General features: G+C 36.8%; 2 protein-coding genes across 2 annotated transcripts; one reads left to right on the top strand and one right to left on the bottom strand.

Moving 5' to 3' along the window:
* The first annotated feature begins 11,385 nt into the window (after positions 1-11,385).
* On the top strand, positions 11,386-12,774 carry LOC132564819 (uncharacterized). Its single transcript, XM_060229444.1, has one exon. It carries the CDS (start codon positions 11,386-11,388, stop codon positions 12,772-12,774), a length of 1,389 nt encoding a protein of 462 aa, XP_060085427.1.
* A 1,911-nt stretch (positions 12,775-14,685) lies between these two features.
* On the bottom strand, positions 14,686-15,225 carry LOC132564818 (probable RNA 2'-phosphotransferase). The gene has a single exon (XM_060229443.1). The coding sequence runs from the start codon at positions 15,223-15,225 to the stop codon at positions 14,686-14,688; it is 540 nt and encodes a 179-aa protein (XP_060085426.1).
* Positions 15,226-19,087: the final 3,862 nt, after the last annotated feature.

The following is a 19,087-nucleotide window of genomic DNA, read 5'->3' as shown; positions in this document are numbered from 1 at the left end:
TGTCTCTCTCTGTCCTGGCACTCTACTGCTGGACGTCAGCGCGAGCGGTCCAGCAAGATCATATATCATATGTATCACTTCGTATGGTGCGGGGCCAGTGAAGCCTGGTAAGTTGACAATGCTGTGGAAGTTGATTGTATCCGGCGCGTTCGTGATTGGTGAGTGTTTGTTTCCAAAGAGGCTTGGAGTCTAAATGTTTGTCTTGTCTTTTCAGGTTCTTTTTCCCTTCAGAAATAAATCATCGAACAAATTTGAAATCCATATCGTGAAATAATTGTCTTTTTCTGAGTTAACTCCCTTGAAATGGAACTCTTCAATTGGAGGTTAAAAGAGAAAAATGGCGGAAGAAACAAGTCGCCGGAGAAGAATTCATGACCCTTCAGGCAAAGAGGTGGGTAATTATCGGTAAGTGAGTAAAGAATTTTCTATTTCAATAATTTTAGCAATGTTTAAATGAGTTTTCATGCTAATTCTAGCTAGAAATGTAAAGTTTTTCACATCAACAGAGAAAGCTCACCGGTGTACACATAAATTTATACACCTATTTTTAGTCCTCAGCAGTGTAAACCTCAGGTAGTCGCTACGTGCAATGACGATATATGCACTATATAGTATTCACTTACAAGTAGACGTTAAACTCTTCAACCAACCAACTCTCTTTATAGTGCATATATAGTCGAACTACATCAAATTCATAGCATGAGCCTGTTAGCCTAATAGATATAATCTAAATATTTCCCTAAGTTACAGTATAGTTAGTGTGATAGAATCTAGTCAAAAGTGTCTGGTAACAAACCATATTCTTCTGAAGCGACCTTTCTCTGAATTAAAATATTTTTGTACAAGTCATTAAAGTTAATGAATAAAAGTGCACAAATGTAAATTGTATAAGTTGAACTTGTCTTCAGTGTCAACACACAGTTCACATAATCTGCAGCATCACATTCAGATCATTCACACTAACACATATAGGTTTTCAATCATATTCTTGTTGATTTATTAATGAAGTTTATATCCAGTTTGATTCATAATTAAATTTATAATAATCAATTGGATTGTGTTAATGTGAGATCAAGGATCATCATGTAATCTTGACAGTATTTTGGGTTTAGATTTTATTATATATAAAATAAAATTATGAAAAAAATTACTGATTACACCATGAGAAGGAATTTTATTGATTACTTTAATTTCAATAAATTTTTTTCTGTTGCAGTGATTTGAGTAGAGGACCACTTATTCCAAGAGTAAGAACTGTAACAGTCACCCGACAGTCGAAAAAACTTTGGCCTGTAAAAAGTTAATAACATTTGAATGAAAAGGAAAATATATCTCTTCGTTGTTCTGTGCACTCTTGTTATAATGCCACCATATTTCTTTTCAGTTTTGGCACTGTAACAAGGGTGACTACACATACAGTACTGTATCAAGCAAGCACTGTACATGTGGCAGGTTATAGCTACTTCTTAATCCTGTCCCAATTACTACAACTTTGCAGTGCACAATATTATATTTGTTACCAAAGTTAACTGATCAATATTAAACAATTGTAACTTATGAGTAAAAACAAACCAATAAAACATTTCATGGTGACAACATTTATACCTTAAATAGCATATTGGCAATCTGTTAAAAGTGAATGACATTAAGCATGGCAAAGTATATATATTTTTTTCAATATTGTGAGTAATATGTAACCTGTATCTGTGCATTTCTGTACTGGGTGTATACATATACCATGGACCACCTCTTTAAGTCCCAAGTTCAAGGCCTACATGGGGCAGCTTCCTCCAAGTCATGTAAATACAGCACATTATAAAATAACATGCTGTTGATAATGACATTAAAAAAAAACAAAAATAATACTTTAGTGCAGTCCAACCTGTTTTACCAACCACCTGTATTAAGTAAAAACCTGTTGTAAGTGACCATGATGTTATTTCTAACTACAACTAAATTCATGTTTATTGAACCAGTATTAAAGGACCACCTGTATTATTGGACCCTATTTTGATGTTCCTTTGGAAGGTTACTTAACTTGGGTTTAACTGTAAATGTTATTTCTGAACACAAATTAGTTATTGATTGAACTCAACAGTGATATGGTATTAAAAGAAGAATAATATGTAAACTGACACAGAATTGTATTTTTTAGGTTGGCCACACAAATATGATGAATGGCGGGAAAAAGTTGATATACATAGGCATCCTCAACTACCTCATTGCCAATCAAGTGTTGTGATATCACAGTTGAAGGTAAATTTCCTCAAGCTTGAAATTATTCCTTAGTTAGGTATTGTGAGTTATTTTTCAAGTTTGTTATTGATTTTTCTCAGATAACAATCAGCTCTTTAAAATTCAGTTGGAAGTTCTTGTTACATTTTCTGACATGATATATGTTTTCTTAATTCCAGATACAGATCAAAGAACAATTACTTGGAACGAGCCGCAGAGACAGTCGCAGAACCATAAGAATTGCAGCTGTAGAGGCAGACTTCGAAGAACTTTCCTCAGCAGCAACAGTATACAAACAGACAAGAACAAAAACAGTTTATCATATTACAAACAGGCAGTGTTTGGAAAGAGTCCTTGGGACGGCATGGGACTACAGAGTTGTGAATGAAGAAGGTGACAACTTTTTTGCTAAGACCAGCACAATACGCTTTTATCTAACACACCGAAAACCACTTAAAGAATACTTAGTTTTTCCAGATCATGTGGAAATGGTTGAACAGGAGAGAGGGACAAACCTTGTGTTTTCGTTTGTTGTCTGCAGTGGAAACAAGAGCATTTTTAATTGTCTGCTGAACGATGATATGTTGTAGCTTGATATTCATGTCATATGATATAGTTAAACAGTCACTGGAAAATGCTTATTTCAAAACAGCTGCTTTTGTCTATCCTTAAGGAACATTTTTGGGACAAGTCTCTTTCTGCTGTAATTGAGGAATTTAAACAAAAGTTAGAAGATAAGCTTTGTGTACATTTTCTTTCTGATAAAGTCAACCTCCTTAATCTCAAATCTGTTCTGGAAAGGATACGGCGCGATTACATTGCATCTCAAAAAAATGGAGGTCGGCAGCTGAAACAGTTTAAGACAAAACTTTCAAAACAGTTTTATAATTGGGAAGCAAGTGTAGATAGGCATTATATGATAGCCCAGATAGAGCAAATAACATCAGAAAAAGCTGAACTAGAAAAAAAAACCACACAACTTGAAAATTCAGTGGCTGTTCTTTCTCAAGAAAATAATGGCATGAAGAAAATTTTGGCTGAAAATCATCAAGAACTGAAACAGGGTGTAGGTGAAATCAATAGTTTGAGCAAATCTCAGTCATTTAAATGGAAAAGACCTCTTGGTGATTATACCCCATCACATCGGTCAAAAATTAAGAAGCTTGAAGCAGAACAGTGTAGAAAGTCATTGTCTTTCCTTGAAAACTTTAATTGTAGAGCAGTGTCTGTGAATGTAGAAAGAATTAATGGAGACAGTGAATCAATTTCCCCGACAGAAAAAAAACACAGCAATTCTGAACTTTCCGACGAAGAAAAAGAAAAACTCAATATGCTTGTCTATATTGTAGATGTTTTCAATATTTCGTGAAAAGCATATCATGAGATCAGTATGCTTTATAAAAGTCTTCCACATAGTTATACGCTTTGTCAGTACATTTCTCAGCTAAACTCAAAGTACGAAATATCTGACACCCCAGACACTTTGGGTGTCCAACAATCTCTTCGAAAGAAAATAGATGATGTTGTTAGTCAAATTTCTCCAGAGATCTTGGGTTCTGTCCTGAAAATCAAACTTTCAGGGGATGGCACTAGAGTTGGAAAGCACCAAAACTTTGTTAATTTTACATTTACTCTGTTGAATGAATCTAGATGCAAGTCTGCAAGTGGTAATTACCCTCTTGTTATTGTGAAAACCCAGGAGAGATATGAAGAGATTAAGGTCGCTCTGGCTGATCTACAGAGAGAGGTGCATGAATTACAAAATTCAGAAATGCAGATTGGCAGCAGATTGTATACATTAAGGATATATTTGGGTGGAGATTACAAGTTCTTGCTTATGGCCAATGGAATTTCATCTATACAAGCAGAGTTCAACTGCATTTACTGTAGATGTAGCAGAAAGGAAAGAGGTAATATTAGCCTGACATGGTCTATGAATAATCCTGAAAAGGGAGCCAGGGTAACCCATCCAGATTTCCAACAACTTAAACTACACAAGAAGTCCAAAACCCAGTACTACTCCATGGTGAATGAACCACTTTTCCCTGACATTCCCCTCCAAGATGTAGTCATTGACGTACTTCACATGTTTTTGAGAGTGACTGACAAACTTCTGTCACTTCTCTTGTCAGAGCTTCAAACTATGGACAATGTACGCAAGTGTTCTTCAAAGTCTGGCTTTGACAAAAGAAATCTTAAACATATTCAGATGTTCGAAAATATACTACAACAACTTGGTATCAAATTTGAATTTTATATCAACAAGCAGTCAGAGCTTCAGTACAGTGACTTGCAAGGCCCCGAGAAGGAATTACTTCTTAAAAAGCTGGACGTTAAAGACCTCGGGCTTTCCACAGAAAGGTCAGACAACATACAAAATTTGTGGAATCTCTTCCGCAAGATCAATGATGGGTTAAAGTCTGACAATCCAGACCCAGAGAATTTCCAGACACTTGTAGATCAGTGGTGTGAAGCATATACTAACGTTTATCAAAGTAAAGATATAACGCCATATATCCATATCTTGAGATGCCACACTGCTGAACTTATGCAGAGACACGGAGCCATTTCTTTCTTCACACAGCAAGGACTGGAAAAATCAAATGACGAAATTACGAAGCAGTACTTTCGTGGATCAAACCACAAAGGAAACACTGCACTTAGACAGATAATGCTTAAGCAGAATAGGTTGCTTGAACTGGAATCCTTCAAGCGTGAGAAAGCAAATTATGAGATAAGGGACACAAATGAAGAGAAAGAAAATATTCTTCCTAGCAGTTGAAGAAAAACCAAATCTGTTTCATCAGTACTAGCTATAAAGGCTGAAGAATAACTGTTTTGTTTCTTTGTTTAGATAGTTAGTCAAGTGTTTGCTTTTTTACTTGTTTTATTAATTTTGATATATGCAGTGATATGCAGTTAATGTTATATACATATCTGTAAGACCGATCTGTGCTTTTAAGAATTGACTGAATAAATGGACACCATCAAATGTTTTGTCAGAGATCCACAATATTGTAGCAGGAAATTAATGCATTTGAATGTGATATGTAGTAAATGTCTTCAGGTGGTTAAATATGTTTTTTTGATATTTTTGTAGTCTTAAGATTTTAGTTTAGTCTAGTCGTTTACATACACTTTGTTTTGTTGAAATTTATTGTCAAATTCCATAGTTTAGTGTTTGTTTTATTGACCAAGACATGGTGCAGATGATTATTTTACACATGTTTCTTTTTTTGATATATTTCACACATTTACAATTGTTTTCTTAAAAATGATTAAATTTTTTAATTGAAGTAATCTGGGGTTGTGTTTTTGTTCTGATGTTTTGTTGTTTTGACATTTATTAGCCCACCATCATCAGATGGTGGGCTATTCAAATCACCTTTCGTCCATGGTCCGCCGTCTGTCCTTCATCTGTAAATAATTCTTCTTATCGCTATTTCTCAGAAAGTACTTGATGGATCTTTCTGAAATTTTATATGCAGGTTCCCCATGAGACCTAGTTATGCTTATAACCTTTTTAAGCTGATCTGACAACAACATGGCCAACAGGCGGCCATCTTGGATTTTGATAGTGAAAGTTTGTTATCGCTAATTCTCAGAAAGTACCGGATGGACCTTAATGAAATTTTAAATGCCGATTCCCCATGAGCCCTTTTGATACGCAGTCATGTTTGTTATCGCTTTATTGAAATACATCAATATATTTAAGAAAGTTCTTAAATTCTTACGTCTTTCATAGTCAATAGACAGAATTCTGATGTTATCAAATGATTAAGAGGAAGAGAAAAGTAGGGGAAAGATAAGTCTTTCATAGGACTAACATAGATGGTTCAATGGTGGGCACCAAGATCCCTCTGGGATCTCTTGTTGAATAATGAAATTGCTTCATTGGTCATTTTTGGTCATTTGTTAAACTATGCCCCCCCCCCCAACTTTTCCAGTTTTAATAATTCTGGTGTAAATTTTAAAATAGCTTGAGTAAAAATATCTTTAAAATAGAAAAATAGATATTTATTTTGTCTGTATGGATTGCATAAGATCGTCCCGAACCGCGGACTTGAGCAAGTCATATCACTAAAAAACGGGATGATTTTACCGTACGCACCGGGAAATTTCCCCTTTAAATAAAGCAAGAAATGACGGTATTCTTTTTCATTGGGTGTTGAAAACGAGGTTCTTTACTTGTAGCTAAATATTGAATAGAACAATCCCCAAATGTTCATTCTGATTGGCTAAGGTTTGCTATATATATTTCAGTTTTCGTTATGGAGGCAAGCCATTCCAGTCGGCGACTCCGAGGTGTACACACCAAGAAGACCAGCGACCAAGAAGATCCAAGCAGCAAATCAAAGGACCCATCACCACAACCAGACCACAGACAACATTACAGTGCAGAAACACAAATCATCCCTCCAAGATTGATATATCATATCATTCATAGAGACAATCACTGCTCTAGCAGTTATACAGCCCTTAGTCATCATAATCCATCACCACAGAAAACAACAACAATTAGTGATACCACATTAGACATTACAGTGTTCCATAGAATTATTTTGTGTTTATATTATTCCGTGGATTAATACCAGCATCCAGTGCAGTTAAGAAGATCCACGAACAGATAAGTAACATAACCCACTAACACACCCAAAACAAACCCTTACATATAGTAGTCTAACTTTCATTCATTCATTTATTTTCATTTATTTCATTTATTTTATTATTCTTGCCCAAACACACACCCTAACCATATATATTATAGTTTCTCCATAGTTTACTTGTCACTGCTCCCCCATACCTAACAAAACACCATAGTATTCAATATAGTAGTTTGCTCTGAATTTATTCCTTCATTTGTATTAGTTTTGCCCTAAATCATCTAGACATAAATTCACATTAAGCTATAGAAGTTTACAAAAACAACAATTTCTACAACCACTTAAGTTCCTTTATTCATCATACCATTAGGCAACAACAAAAACACTCATAAGGAAAATGAATTTACACTAACAATAAATTTGAACTACCCTTTTTCGATCTTAAAACAAATTCAAAAACGACCCCGATAACAGATCTGTAAAAACGAACCAAAATACATTAGGGTGGATTAAGAAATTTTGTAATAAAGCGCTCGAACCTCGGTCTACTCGTTGAAAACACCCCCCTACTTTCGGCTAACTGTTAAAAATTGTAACCGCGCTTTTGATTGGCCAAAGTTTCAATCCTATCTAGACACCTTTTTAACACAAATCAACCAAAAACAACCCTCCCTCTAAATCAAACCAACTACCAATAAAACATGAGACCGCAAATAGAACAAGTAGTAGTACTCAAACCAAAACCCAACAACAAAACAATCTGGCCCTACAAAAACCTAAACAAACAAAACACCCGGACAGAAATACAACAAAAAACAGGAGTAGTCAACCCCCCACAGTTCCTGCCCTCAGGAGTAATATTACTCCTCTGCCTAACAACCCTCCAACTTACCAATGCACTTAAACTAAGAACCCTACAGAACCTACCCTATGACACATACAAATCAAGCAGACCAAATAACAAAACAAACAAACCCAGAACTAGAAAACCCACACAGAACAAAATCAACAATCAACAACCTAATGGTAGCAGGGGGGTGGTCTACAAAATACCCCTATTCGTTTCCATGACATTCTTTCTGAGCCCATTCGTCAATAGAGCAACACGATTCATCAACAAAAAAGGCAAAGCCACAACAACAGTCCTGCTACATTTCACATCCCCCAACCTCCCAAAGGTAATTAGGTACGGGCACCAACTCTTTCAAGTAACCCCATACAACAACACAACCACGACAACAGAAAACAAACAAACAACCAAAACAACCAGATCAAACAACAAAACATCAGCAGTCGACCCCAAAACAACATATGCCGATAAGGTAAAGGGCTCAACACACACACAACACTTCACCACAGAATCCAACACAAAATTAGATTACAAAATAGAACAAACCCCAGCTCACAACATGGAACAAACAGTGACAAAAGGCCAATTGATAAACATAATCAGCACCATGTTCGTTACTTTCTCATCGGTTTTGGACTGCTCGGAAACTTATGAAACAATTAAAAAAGTAGTAAAACAAGAATTAGATCTAGATTTCGAAATTACCCCAAAATACCAAGATACGTCAATCACAGATAATAGCCTACTACAGGCAAAAAATTACGAAACGGCCACAAACAACAGCATTACAAACCAATCACCAAAACATCGTAACAACCCCCCAACATCCACACCAGTCAACTCCCCCACACCACCTCCATCTAGGGTTGAGCTAATCAACAAAGCCCTAAAAGAACTAAACTCCCTACCCACATCACTCCATTCACCAAATACATCGGAACTAGAGTCCATGCCCTCATCTCCCTCTCAATCCACACTAGACATAACTATAGAGTCGGAGAAATCAACAGAAAACAAATCAGACCCCCCCTCCACTCACAACGACACCCCTCATGAAGAGGATCAAAACACTCCCCCCTCCACAATAAAAAAGAACACAAAAAAAGGGAAAAAAAGTCAGGTACCAAAGACACCCAAAACTCCAGAATGCTTAAGCAGAAAACCAATTACAAGATCACAGAAAAAACAAAAAAGTAAAAAACACAATCCAAAACTCAGACCCACAACACAAACACCAGTATTAGAAAAATATAAATAAACATGACAGAACAGAAAGTAACTAAAAAGACCGCGGGCGGACTTTCTGTTCTCAGTTGGAACGCCCGTGGTCTAAAAACTAATATAAACAGCCTAAAACACTTATTAGACATAGACGGAAACATCGATGTTCTCATGTTCCAGGAAACGAAAATTAGCGAAAAAACAAAATACCCCAAAATAAATGGTTATTACGAACCAATCAAAACCCATCACAAATCATACGGTTTAGCAATATATATAGCAAATAAAATAGCTTACAAAACAATACCAATAACCGTAGTTTCGGAAAACATACAAATACTAGGCGTAGAAATACACAATAAAGATAAAATTATAGCCCTTTTTAACATATACATAAGTCCTAGTATAAAATTAGAAACAACAGATCTGGAGAATGTAACATCATTAATAAACAACTACCAACATCATATAATAATGGGTGATTTTAACGGACGTAATAGCCTATGGGGAAGCCCTGAAGACGATCATAGAGGGGAACTTTTAGAAAATTGGCTAAATGATAATGACCTAATTGTACTAGATAATCCAGAACAGGGTACTAGGTTAAATATCAAAACTGGTAAAGAATCACATTTAGATCTAACATTAGCTTCACCAGAAATAGCCACAAAATTTGTATCATGGGAGGTAATAACACACTAGGCTCCGACCATTACCCAATAGTATTAAAACTAAATTTCGACCCAATTAAAAACGAAATACAATTTCCCCCTAGATGGATTTTTGAAAAAGCCAATTGGGAAAAATTCCAAACATTAGTAAATAATTACGATGAACTAAACATATTTAATGAGAACATTGATGTCTTCAATAAAAACATAACAACACACATATTAGAGGCAGCACAAAAAACAATTCCAAAAACTTCCGGAAAACCCAAAAATAGAAAACACAATCCATGGTGGAACGAAAGTTGCTCTACAACCAAAAAAATTATGCGTAGATGGGAACGAATAGTTAAGAAAGACCCTTCAGAAATTAACATTAAAAATTACAATATAGCAAGAAACAAATTCAAACGCACATGTAAAAAATATAAAGAAGAAAATTGGTCTCAATTTTGTAATTCATTAAATAATAAAACAAACGTTAGAGAAGTTTGGAGCAAAATTAAAGCTATACAAGGAGTCCCCCAAAGAAATACCCATATTAGGCAAAAAGGGGGAGGGAAAAACAAACAAAGAAAAAGCTGAAATTTTTGCCCAACAATTCCAAAACGCCAGTAGCTCAAAAAATTGTAACGAAGAATTTCTACAACATAAAAAACAGGTAATAGAGGAAATTAAACAAGATATTAAAGATTTCGGTAACAACGACACACATTTAAATGTTCCCTTCTCATTAGACGAATATCTATCGGCCTTAAAAACAAAGAAAAATACATCCCCAGGAATAGACAATCTTTCGTATTCCATCCTCAAACAATGTACACCAAAAATAAACAACACAATACTAAAATTAATTAATCAAATTTGGACAACCGGAAGTTACCCCACCACATGGAACACGGCTAGCGTGATTCCAATACTAAAACCCGGTAAGGACAAAGAGGATCCGGCTTCGTATCGCCCCATATCATTAACATCGCACCTATGTAAAACATTAGAAACAATGGTAAATAATAGACTTAAATATTACATAGAAAGCAATAAATTAATAGCAGAAACGCAGAGTGGGTTCCGCAATAGAAGATCTACATTAGATGCACTAGTAAGAATTACTTCAGAAATAAAAAATAATTTAAGTAAAAACCACCACACAACAGCAGTGTTTTTAGATCTAGAAAAAGCCTACGACCTTATTTGGCATGAAGGTCTTCTTAAAACACTAAAAGAAGTAGGAATTACAGGAAATATTTTAAAATTTATAACAAATTTCTTAACAAACAGAAAAATTAAAGTCAGAATTAACAATAATTACTCAGATGAGTACCAACTAGAAAACGGTGTTCCTCAAGGGAGTGTAATATCACCAACACTCTTTAATATATATATTAATAAATTAGATCAAGCCATCAAAGAGGCAAACCAAAATCTTGCTAACCCTAGTGCAGGTCAATTCGCGGACGATGCCAGTATTTGGGCAAGTAACCACACTATCAGAAATAACGCCCGCATCATACAGAGAAATCTAAACATCATAGACAATTGGGCAAACGAATTCGGCTTTAAAGTATCTAAAGAAAAAACAGTAGCGATGCTATTCTCGAGAAAAAATAAACACCCAGACCTATTTTTAGGCAACAAGAAAATAGAATTTGTAAAACAAACAAAATATCTAGGTCTGATCTTCGACAAACAACTATCATGGGTACCACACATAAAACATTTAAGAAATAGATGTAAAAAGGTACTAAATACACTTAAATATGTTTCAGGAACTAAAGTAGGGGCAAATAAAGAAACACTTATTAAAATGTATACAGCCCTAATAAGATCCAAACTAGACTACGGATGTCAGGTGTACGATTCGGCCTCGGACAACGCTCTAAAACCATTAGACTCTATACAACATCAAGCACTAAAAGTAGCCTTAGGAGCTGTCCGCAATACACCATCACTTAGTTTATTAGCTGAAAGTGGGGAATTACCACTTAAATTAAGACGAGAAAAACTTATTCTTAAATATTGGGCGCGAACACAAGTCATGGGACCCTCTTTTCCCCCGTGTAAGATAGTGAAAAACACAGAGAACAAAGCATACAGAAACAAACTAAACAAACATCAAAAACCACCATACATGTTTAGAATACACGAGGCACTAAAAGAACACAAACTGGATAAAATTAAAATAGAAGAGTATCTGCCAAACCCGACACCTCCATGGCTTCTAAAACAACCGGAAGTCAACATCGATATTTTAAATACAGTCAACAAAAAGGAAAACCCTATAGCTGCAAAACATTTGTCTTTAGACATAATATCTAAATTCGAGAAAAGAGAACACTATTACACCGACGGATCGAAAAATCCAGATAATAATAGAGCAGGTTTTGGAATCTTCTGCCCTCAAAATTCTACAGAACTTTCAATTCGGATTAGCGATAACTGTTCAGTATATAGCAGCGAAATTATTGCCATAGGATTAGCACTCCGCATCATAACAGTAAATAAACCGAAAAACGGAATCCTTTCAGACAGTCTATCCTCTTTAATATCCATCTCAACCGGAAACGGAACCAGAAACACAGTTCTAACATCTATTCAAAATTCAATAAACCAGTTGTCAATAGCTAAAATACCCGTCACGCTCATGTATGTCCCGGCACACGTGGGAATACCGGGTAATGATAAAGCAGATCAGTTAGCAAAAAACGCGCTTCACTTGACCGAAATTACACAACCAGTCAGTCTTACTAAAGAAGAAACGTATTCGCTAATTAACAAATCGATACAAAAAAAATGGGACGATATTTGGCTCAACTCCGACCCCAATCAACCACTAAGGAAAATACAAGACAAACCATCCAAAAAAGCCATCTTATATAGCGAAAACAAAACAGAAGACAAAATTATAACAAAATTAAGATTAGGCTACACCAAATTAAAAGAAAACATCAACAAAATGATAAAAAATACATCACCAAATTGTACACACTGTAACGCATTAGAAACAATCAGCCATGTGTTTACAGAATGCCAATTTCACTCAACGGCAAGAAATAATTGGAAAAAACAACTCAAAAAAGAAAAACTAGATGATAAAACACTAATTGAACTATTAAGACTGGCAAGCAAAAATCAAGTAGCACGTAACTTAATCATCTCCTTTATCCGCGAAATCGGCTACATAGACAAAATCTAAATCCAAACAGAGATATGGTGCAAGGGAGGCAACTCTTACTGAAAATTAGGCAAATTTTTGACAAATACACAAATAGACACAGAAACACGTACATGAAAAAATATAAAACTAAGTGACCATGATAGATAATTATACTCATATTAGGTAGCTACTACACCCTGCAGGTGGGACGGTCACTTAATTAAAAAGGGCAGGGTGCAGGGTCAAATGTATGAATAGAAATAATTATTGTATATAACTGTAAATATCATAAACCAAACAAACAAACACAAAGTTAGGGAAGTGATTATCTAAGGACTGTTAGACAAAATATAAGTACTGGTTCCTCTCTCCCCACGGTATTACCCCACAGGGTAAATATGTGTTGGGGCGTTGTCCTTCGTGTTTCGGAACCTTTACACGTTAGGTAGGGCCCAAGGGATAATCAGACCACGCTAAATGGTAATAATAGACGGGTCGGGTTATCTAACACAGTCTGTAAGATAAACACAAACACACGTAAACTATATAATTAATAACTAAAATACTTCACACGGGATAAGAGGTACTACAACGTCTTTGTTTCGCCCTCAGACGGGGAGTCCGGCCACCCGACGATGGCTCCTGTAGTACTTCCGGTTCCGAACACACACACAAAAATATATACACACACCAAAATTAACATAAACACACTTAAAAAAACAAACAAACTATAACCACATAAAGACTACTACTACATAGTGATTATTTAAAGACTGTTAGACGTAATATAAGTACTGGTTCCTCTCTCCCCACGGTATTGCCCCGCAGGGTAAATATGTGTTGGGGCGTTGTCCTTCGTGTTTCGGAACCTTTACTCGTTAGGTAAGGCCTAAGGGATAACCAGACCACGCTAAAATGGTAATAATAGACGGGTCGGATTATCTAACACAGTCTGTAAGATAACACGAGCACACACATAAACAATAGGAACAATAAATAATATATACCCCACACGGGACAAGAAGTACCACAACGTCTTTGTTTCGCCCTCAGACGGGGAGTCCGGCCACCCGACGATGGCTCCTGTAGTACTTCCGGTTCCCGGTAACATAAAATACATAAAACCCCACATGCACACAATTCCCCACATACCCCCACCATAAGCTCAATATATATAACACCTACCCTTAACTACAAAATAAACTAATACCCCGAGCCCGTAAAAAACAACTCAAATACAAGTAGATTTTAGGCGAGTCAAGACATTGCGGTCTCGCTCTGTTTAAAAAATAAAACAAAAACACAGAAATACCCATTAGAAATACATCAACATATAAGGCTAGGCCCGTTATCAATAATTTCTGAACCAACTTAAACAAAAAACTCAGACACAAAAATTGGTTTTATAACGAGTCAAGACATTGCGGTCTCGCTCTATTGTCAGATAAATAAAACAACAACACAATCTATCTATACAATCCAATAAAGTCAATCAGCAGCCACAGCGGTGCATGCCAGGCTGACTGCAGCTTCAAAACTTTCGATCCTACCTAGGTAGCTAGCTTAAGTACTATCCACCAGTCCGTCGGCGAAAACACCCCCTATTGTAACAAAGGCGGCGATTGGATAGAATTTCAATCCTACCTAAGCCAAATTTTTGCACAAAACTAGAAATATCAAAACTTCCCCCTTTTTGACGCAAAATATCGAAAATTACACAAAAAACAATAAATAATGTAAGAATGACAGAAAACAAAACCCTATCAATCCAAAAACCCCAACTTTTAAATATCAAAAACTTTTTTTTTTTTTTTTTCTTTCAAAACCACTCAATACTAAATAGATTATAGAGATATGCGTATAATTCGAGACGCCAATACAGACACTCTTTATTAAAGTGGGTGGCCTTAAAAAAGGCCGTTGAATAATGTACATTCAAACAAGAACATACTAACGGGGCAAGGTCCTAGCGGTCAGGAAACAGGGTCGTATAATTCCATACCGATTACCAGAAGCCGCATAACAGCCATTGGGCAGTCGATACAATTTCTGTCCAGCTCGGAGATAGGCACCTACTTTCAAGGAAATAACAACCTTACAATGGGGACGTAGGGCAGCGGGTCGATCAGCAAAATGGACGTATCGCCTGGACATGACACGGAGTCCCTCCTTCCGAATGATGCTCCAAGCCTCGGCGGTGGTAGCATGACGACAATATTGTACTCCTTGCGAGTCGGTGACAGGGGTAGCTAAGTCCTCTAAGTTTACATCGGTAACGCTGTGTCCAGCTCCGGCCCTCAACTTCTCACCACACGGCGATAGAAACAAACGCTGTTTCGATGTAGGGGTAGAAACAACCTGAAGAAGTAACGGGCGAGTCACTCGACAATAATTGGCCAAATGGTCCAATGGGACATAACCGGCAGAGTCCCTGGGAGCGGTAGGGTCGTGACGAAGATAGGCAACCAAGCGGCGAGATAGGGTCTCCATAATGAAGTAGTTAAGTAAAAGTAGTAGCGGCTTTTTATAAGTAAGCGCGACGACAACAACCAATCAGAAACAACCTTACATCCACAACTAGGATTACGGGGTTACCGGCCACGCCCCTAACAAGGGAATCACCCGTAAACAATCCCTAACCGTCAACACCAAAAAACATAATTTTTTTTTTTAAACAATATAAATAATTTATTACCGAAAAAACAAAACACAAAAAACATCATTAAAGGGAGAAGCGTATTCATTCGAGAGTAAATCTGAACCTTTTTAAGGAATTAGGGTGGCCCTAAAAAGGGCCTTTTAGGATAAATGTAGATAACGGTCGATTAAAGGCGGCGCAGTATAGACTGGATTCGGCTGTAGTAGACCATCATCCCTCTCTGGTTAAGATGAACCCGATCAGGAGCAAAGTGCTGAGGGTACTTTAGGGCCGACAGGGTAATAAATCCACGCTCCATATTCCTGGCCATCCAATGATTAATAATGGAACGGGCGCGACGATAGATGGTAGGAGTCAAACCCGGGACCTTGGACAATCCGTGTCGTGGCAAAAGCTCCAGTAATAGTACATGAGCACCAGTCTGTCGGAGATCATTCACTAGGGTAGTAAGAGCTTCAACTATCTGTCGAGGATGGCGGGATGGTGAAATGTCATTAGCCCCTAGATGTAAAACGTAGACATCGGCGTGACGTGAAACCAAATCATGTACCATAGCTTGGGTCAACGATGATACACGCAGACCACCTCTACCAACAAACTCGGATATCCAGGTCTCATCATAACGTTCACGGCGATGGTGATCGGCCAAACGGCGGTTAAAACTGCTACCGAAGTATACAACCTTCATAACGATAAGTAAATAATTCTATAGCTATCAGAGATGTACATATATCCCTTATAAACTATCAAACAACAACATAGAGCCTTAACTAGTATACAAACACAGCATATGACACCTATGATCATGCCGCAAAATGAAACCTACAACAAAACAAAACATTGAAATGACCCCTTTTTTACACGCCGCCAACCCAAGCGCAACACAATGAGAAAACAAAACCAGTACCATAAACACAAACAATAGCCGACCAAACTGAAATTCAGCCCTAATAAGTATCAAAACAAACCTAAAATACTGTCAAAACTATCCATAAACCTAACAAACAAATAACATATCAATTCCACATAAGCTAAATTTTGTACAACTTCCATACAACATTAACTCAACACTGAACATACAAAATATCGGACAAATAAGCCATAACACACAGACAACTCCAACACTAACCAGACCCACAACACTTATGAGACCCAATACCCCTAACCCTTGCATGCCAAAACTAACAATACCCCCATAATAGATAAATTTAAGGTTAAGAATACCCCCCCACTAATACGCACCACCTTCACACAATATATAATAAAACGTCGGAGTGAGAAACAAGGAAGGACTTGAGTGGTTTTATTGAACGAGGACATTGGTAAAGTCAGTAAAGATTCACACAGGAGAAAGAAGAAGAAAGACAGAAGATTGGACAACAAAAAGATCTGCACGCACTTGCACAGTACTAACCGCTAACACATAGTCCGTCGGAGGGGACTTAAAGCTGTGGTGTCCCGTGTGAAGGTCAGCCCGCCCAAGCACGTAAAAGATCCCCCTGTATCTTTCGAAAAAGAGCAGGCTTATTGCAAGCCGGTGCAGGGGCTATTAGGGCAGTAGGTAGGTAGGTAAGGGTAGTGGTAGGGATAATTAATATTAGATCGGGCTTCAAAATTCAATTAATAAATAACGACTTCGAACCGACGGCAAGGTAAAGGATCATTTTTTTTCCAATAAGTACTTTAACAGTACAATCCAAAAATCAAATATAGATATAGACACCATAGCGGTACAAACTCAAATAGAATTAAAACACAAAATAGAAGAACTTATTCAAAAACACAATAGTGCATCTCAAATAAATAGGCTCCTCAAACAATCTTAAATTAAATAAATCCCCAACCATAAACGTTTTGACTCATAAAGTCATAACGATTAGTTAATGAGATAGCACATCTCCTGGCCTAAATAATCGTAATAGGATAAATCATCACTAAACTAGACCCCCCCCCCCCCACCCCCCCCCCCCCCTCCCCACCCCCCTGACAGCTCTTGGTGCCCTCACAAGAGGATAGACGGTGGACAAGACCGGAAGAAGACCTTGGAACCATACGAACCGTCGGTTAGGAACACATTAGGCCCCCCGAGTCGCCTTCTAAAATTATAGATACCGCGTTAATAAGATAAGGTTAGGCATAGGCGACTCATCCCCCCCTCTATCTTCTACTTCCCTTTTTCCCTTCTTTCTCTCCAATACTATCTCCCCTTCTACTCACTCCTATCTTTTCTCGTCCTCTGAAAGGCCGAAAGGCCACAATAGAGGACGTTAATCCCTTAATAATAATAATAATAATAATAGTTATGGAGGCGTGTCATCTTTTCGCTGCTGTGTAGTTGTTATGCATTGCCACTTCGGATTGAAAATTGGTTTTTGACGCAGTTTTTAGTAAGACTTCATCCGCAGTAAGGAAACCAATTAATTTATTAATGATCAGCCCATTAAAACATGAGTGTCCAAAATGAAATATGACGTATGTACTAAATGCGAAGTAGTTTAATGATAAAAATATGGTATTTTTGTGCATGTTGCAATGGAACCTGATCACGCAAGGGAGATAACTCTTTTGTAAAAAATAAATCGCTATTATTTCACGATATGGAGTGATTTGTATTTATATATATATATACCCAACCACACCCAGGTGACAGTAATATTAAGTAAATGTTCGGCGAATTAACTGGAAGAGTGTTCAGCTCCGCCCTTTTGTGTTTTGCTTGTGTATTGAACTAAATATAAATTAGTTAAATATGGCATTATGTAATATTAAATTGAACGGTTATTATTGTCCATTACATAATTTGCCATTTGAGACTAAAGGAAAACCTTTTGTTTCTTTTCAGTTTCACGTAGAGTCTTCATTAACATAGATATAGAATCCTGGAAATAGCGTCATTTATTCAGTGTACTTGCATTGATATTCGTCAAATTTACATTTAATAAACATTGTTGAATTCGTCATCAAGGACTTCGTCTGTGTTACTTAAAGATTCTTCAGTAACAGGCCCTTGGGCAATGTCTACGACCCCTCCACGGCACCCGTGTCACCAGTCTGGGCAATATTATATGGTTTGTGCGTGGTGTCGTCATCAATACCTATGCCCATGACATTCAAACAAAATCTGTAGGCTTACGGATATTTCTCATTTTTTTTCTTGCAATGTCACACTTACGGTTACCATAGCCAGTTCTTGCCCATTACGTATTTGCATGACGAATAACGATAACCAGTTGTTTTGGTCGAAATGTCTTAAACCACCAGGGAAATATAGGAACTTTTCGGCATTCTACTAACTGGACAGTGTCTTTCACTCCGAAGTCTTTGAATGTTAAAACAACAACGATTAAAGATAGTTAAGACTTGGCTGTTAATGACAGCTTTAATGACTCTATCAAAGAGCTAGTCTAGTGAACGTATATTCGGTCGAATTGTCGCTGAAAGCTGTAATTCAATCAAAAACATTTCGTCCGCAACTGCTATATGTCATATTTGATTAACTTTGTAATTTGTATAGTTCATTTCTGTAAATGTGTATGCTATTAGATATCGGGTTAATGTGATGTGAACGACAGGGAAACAATCCTCTTTATCAATACATATTGATATATAGCTTCCTACCATGATATACAAAGGGGAATAACTGATAATTGTAGAGTTATGCGTAAATATGTACATGTACATGAAACAGACGGT

Source organism: Ylistrum balloti, unplaced genomic scaffold, assembly GCF_031769215.1.
Source record: "Ylistrum balloti isolate Yb309-2 unplaced genomic scaffold, AGI_CSIRO_Ybal_v1 Utg372904, whole genome shotgun sequence".
Classification (NCBI taxonomy): domain Eukaryota; kingdom Metazoa; phylum Mollusca; class Bivalvia; order Pectinida; family Pectinidae; genus Ylistrum; species Ylistrum balloti.
Note: the sequence above shows the minus strand (reverse complement) of the source record. Positions and strands in the feature narration are given on the sequence as shown.

Excerpts from the sequence above, each read along its gene's own strand:
- LOC132564819 (XM_060229444.1), top strand. The coding sequence starts at position 11,386 with ATGTATACAGCCCTAATAAGATCCAAACTAGACTACGGATGTCAGGTG.
- LOC132564818 (XM_060229443.1), bottom strand. The coding sequence starts at position 15,225 with ATGGAGACCCTATCTCGCCGCTTGGTTGCCTATCTTCGTCACGACCCT.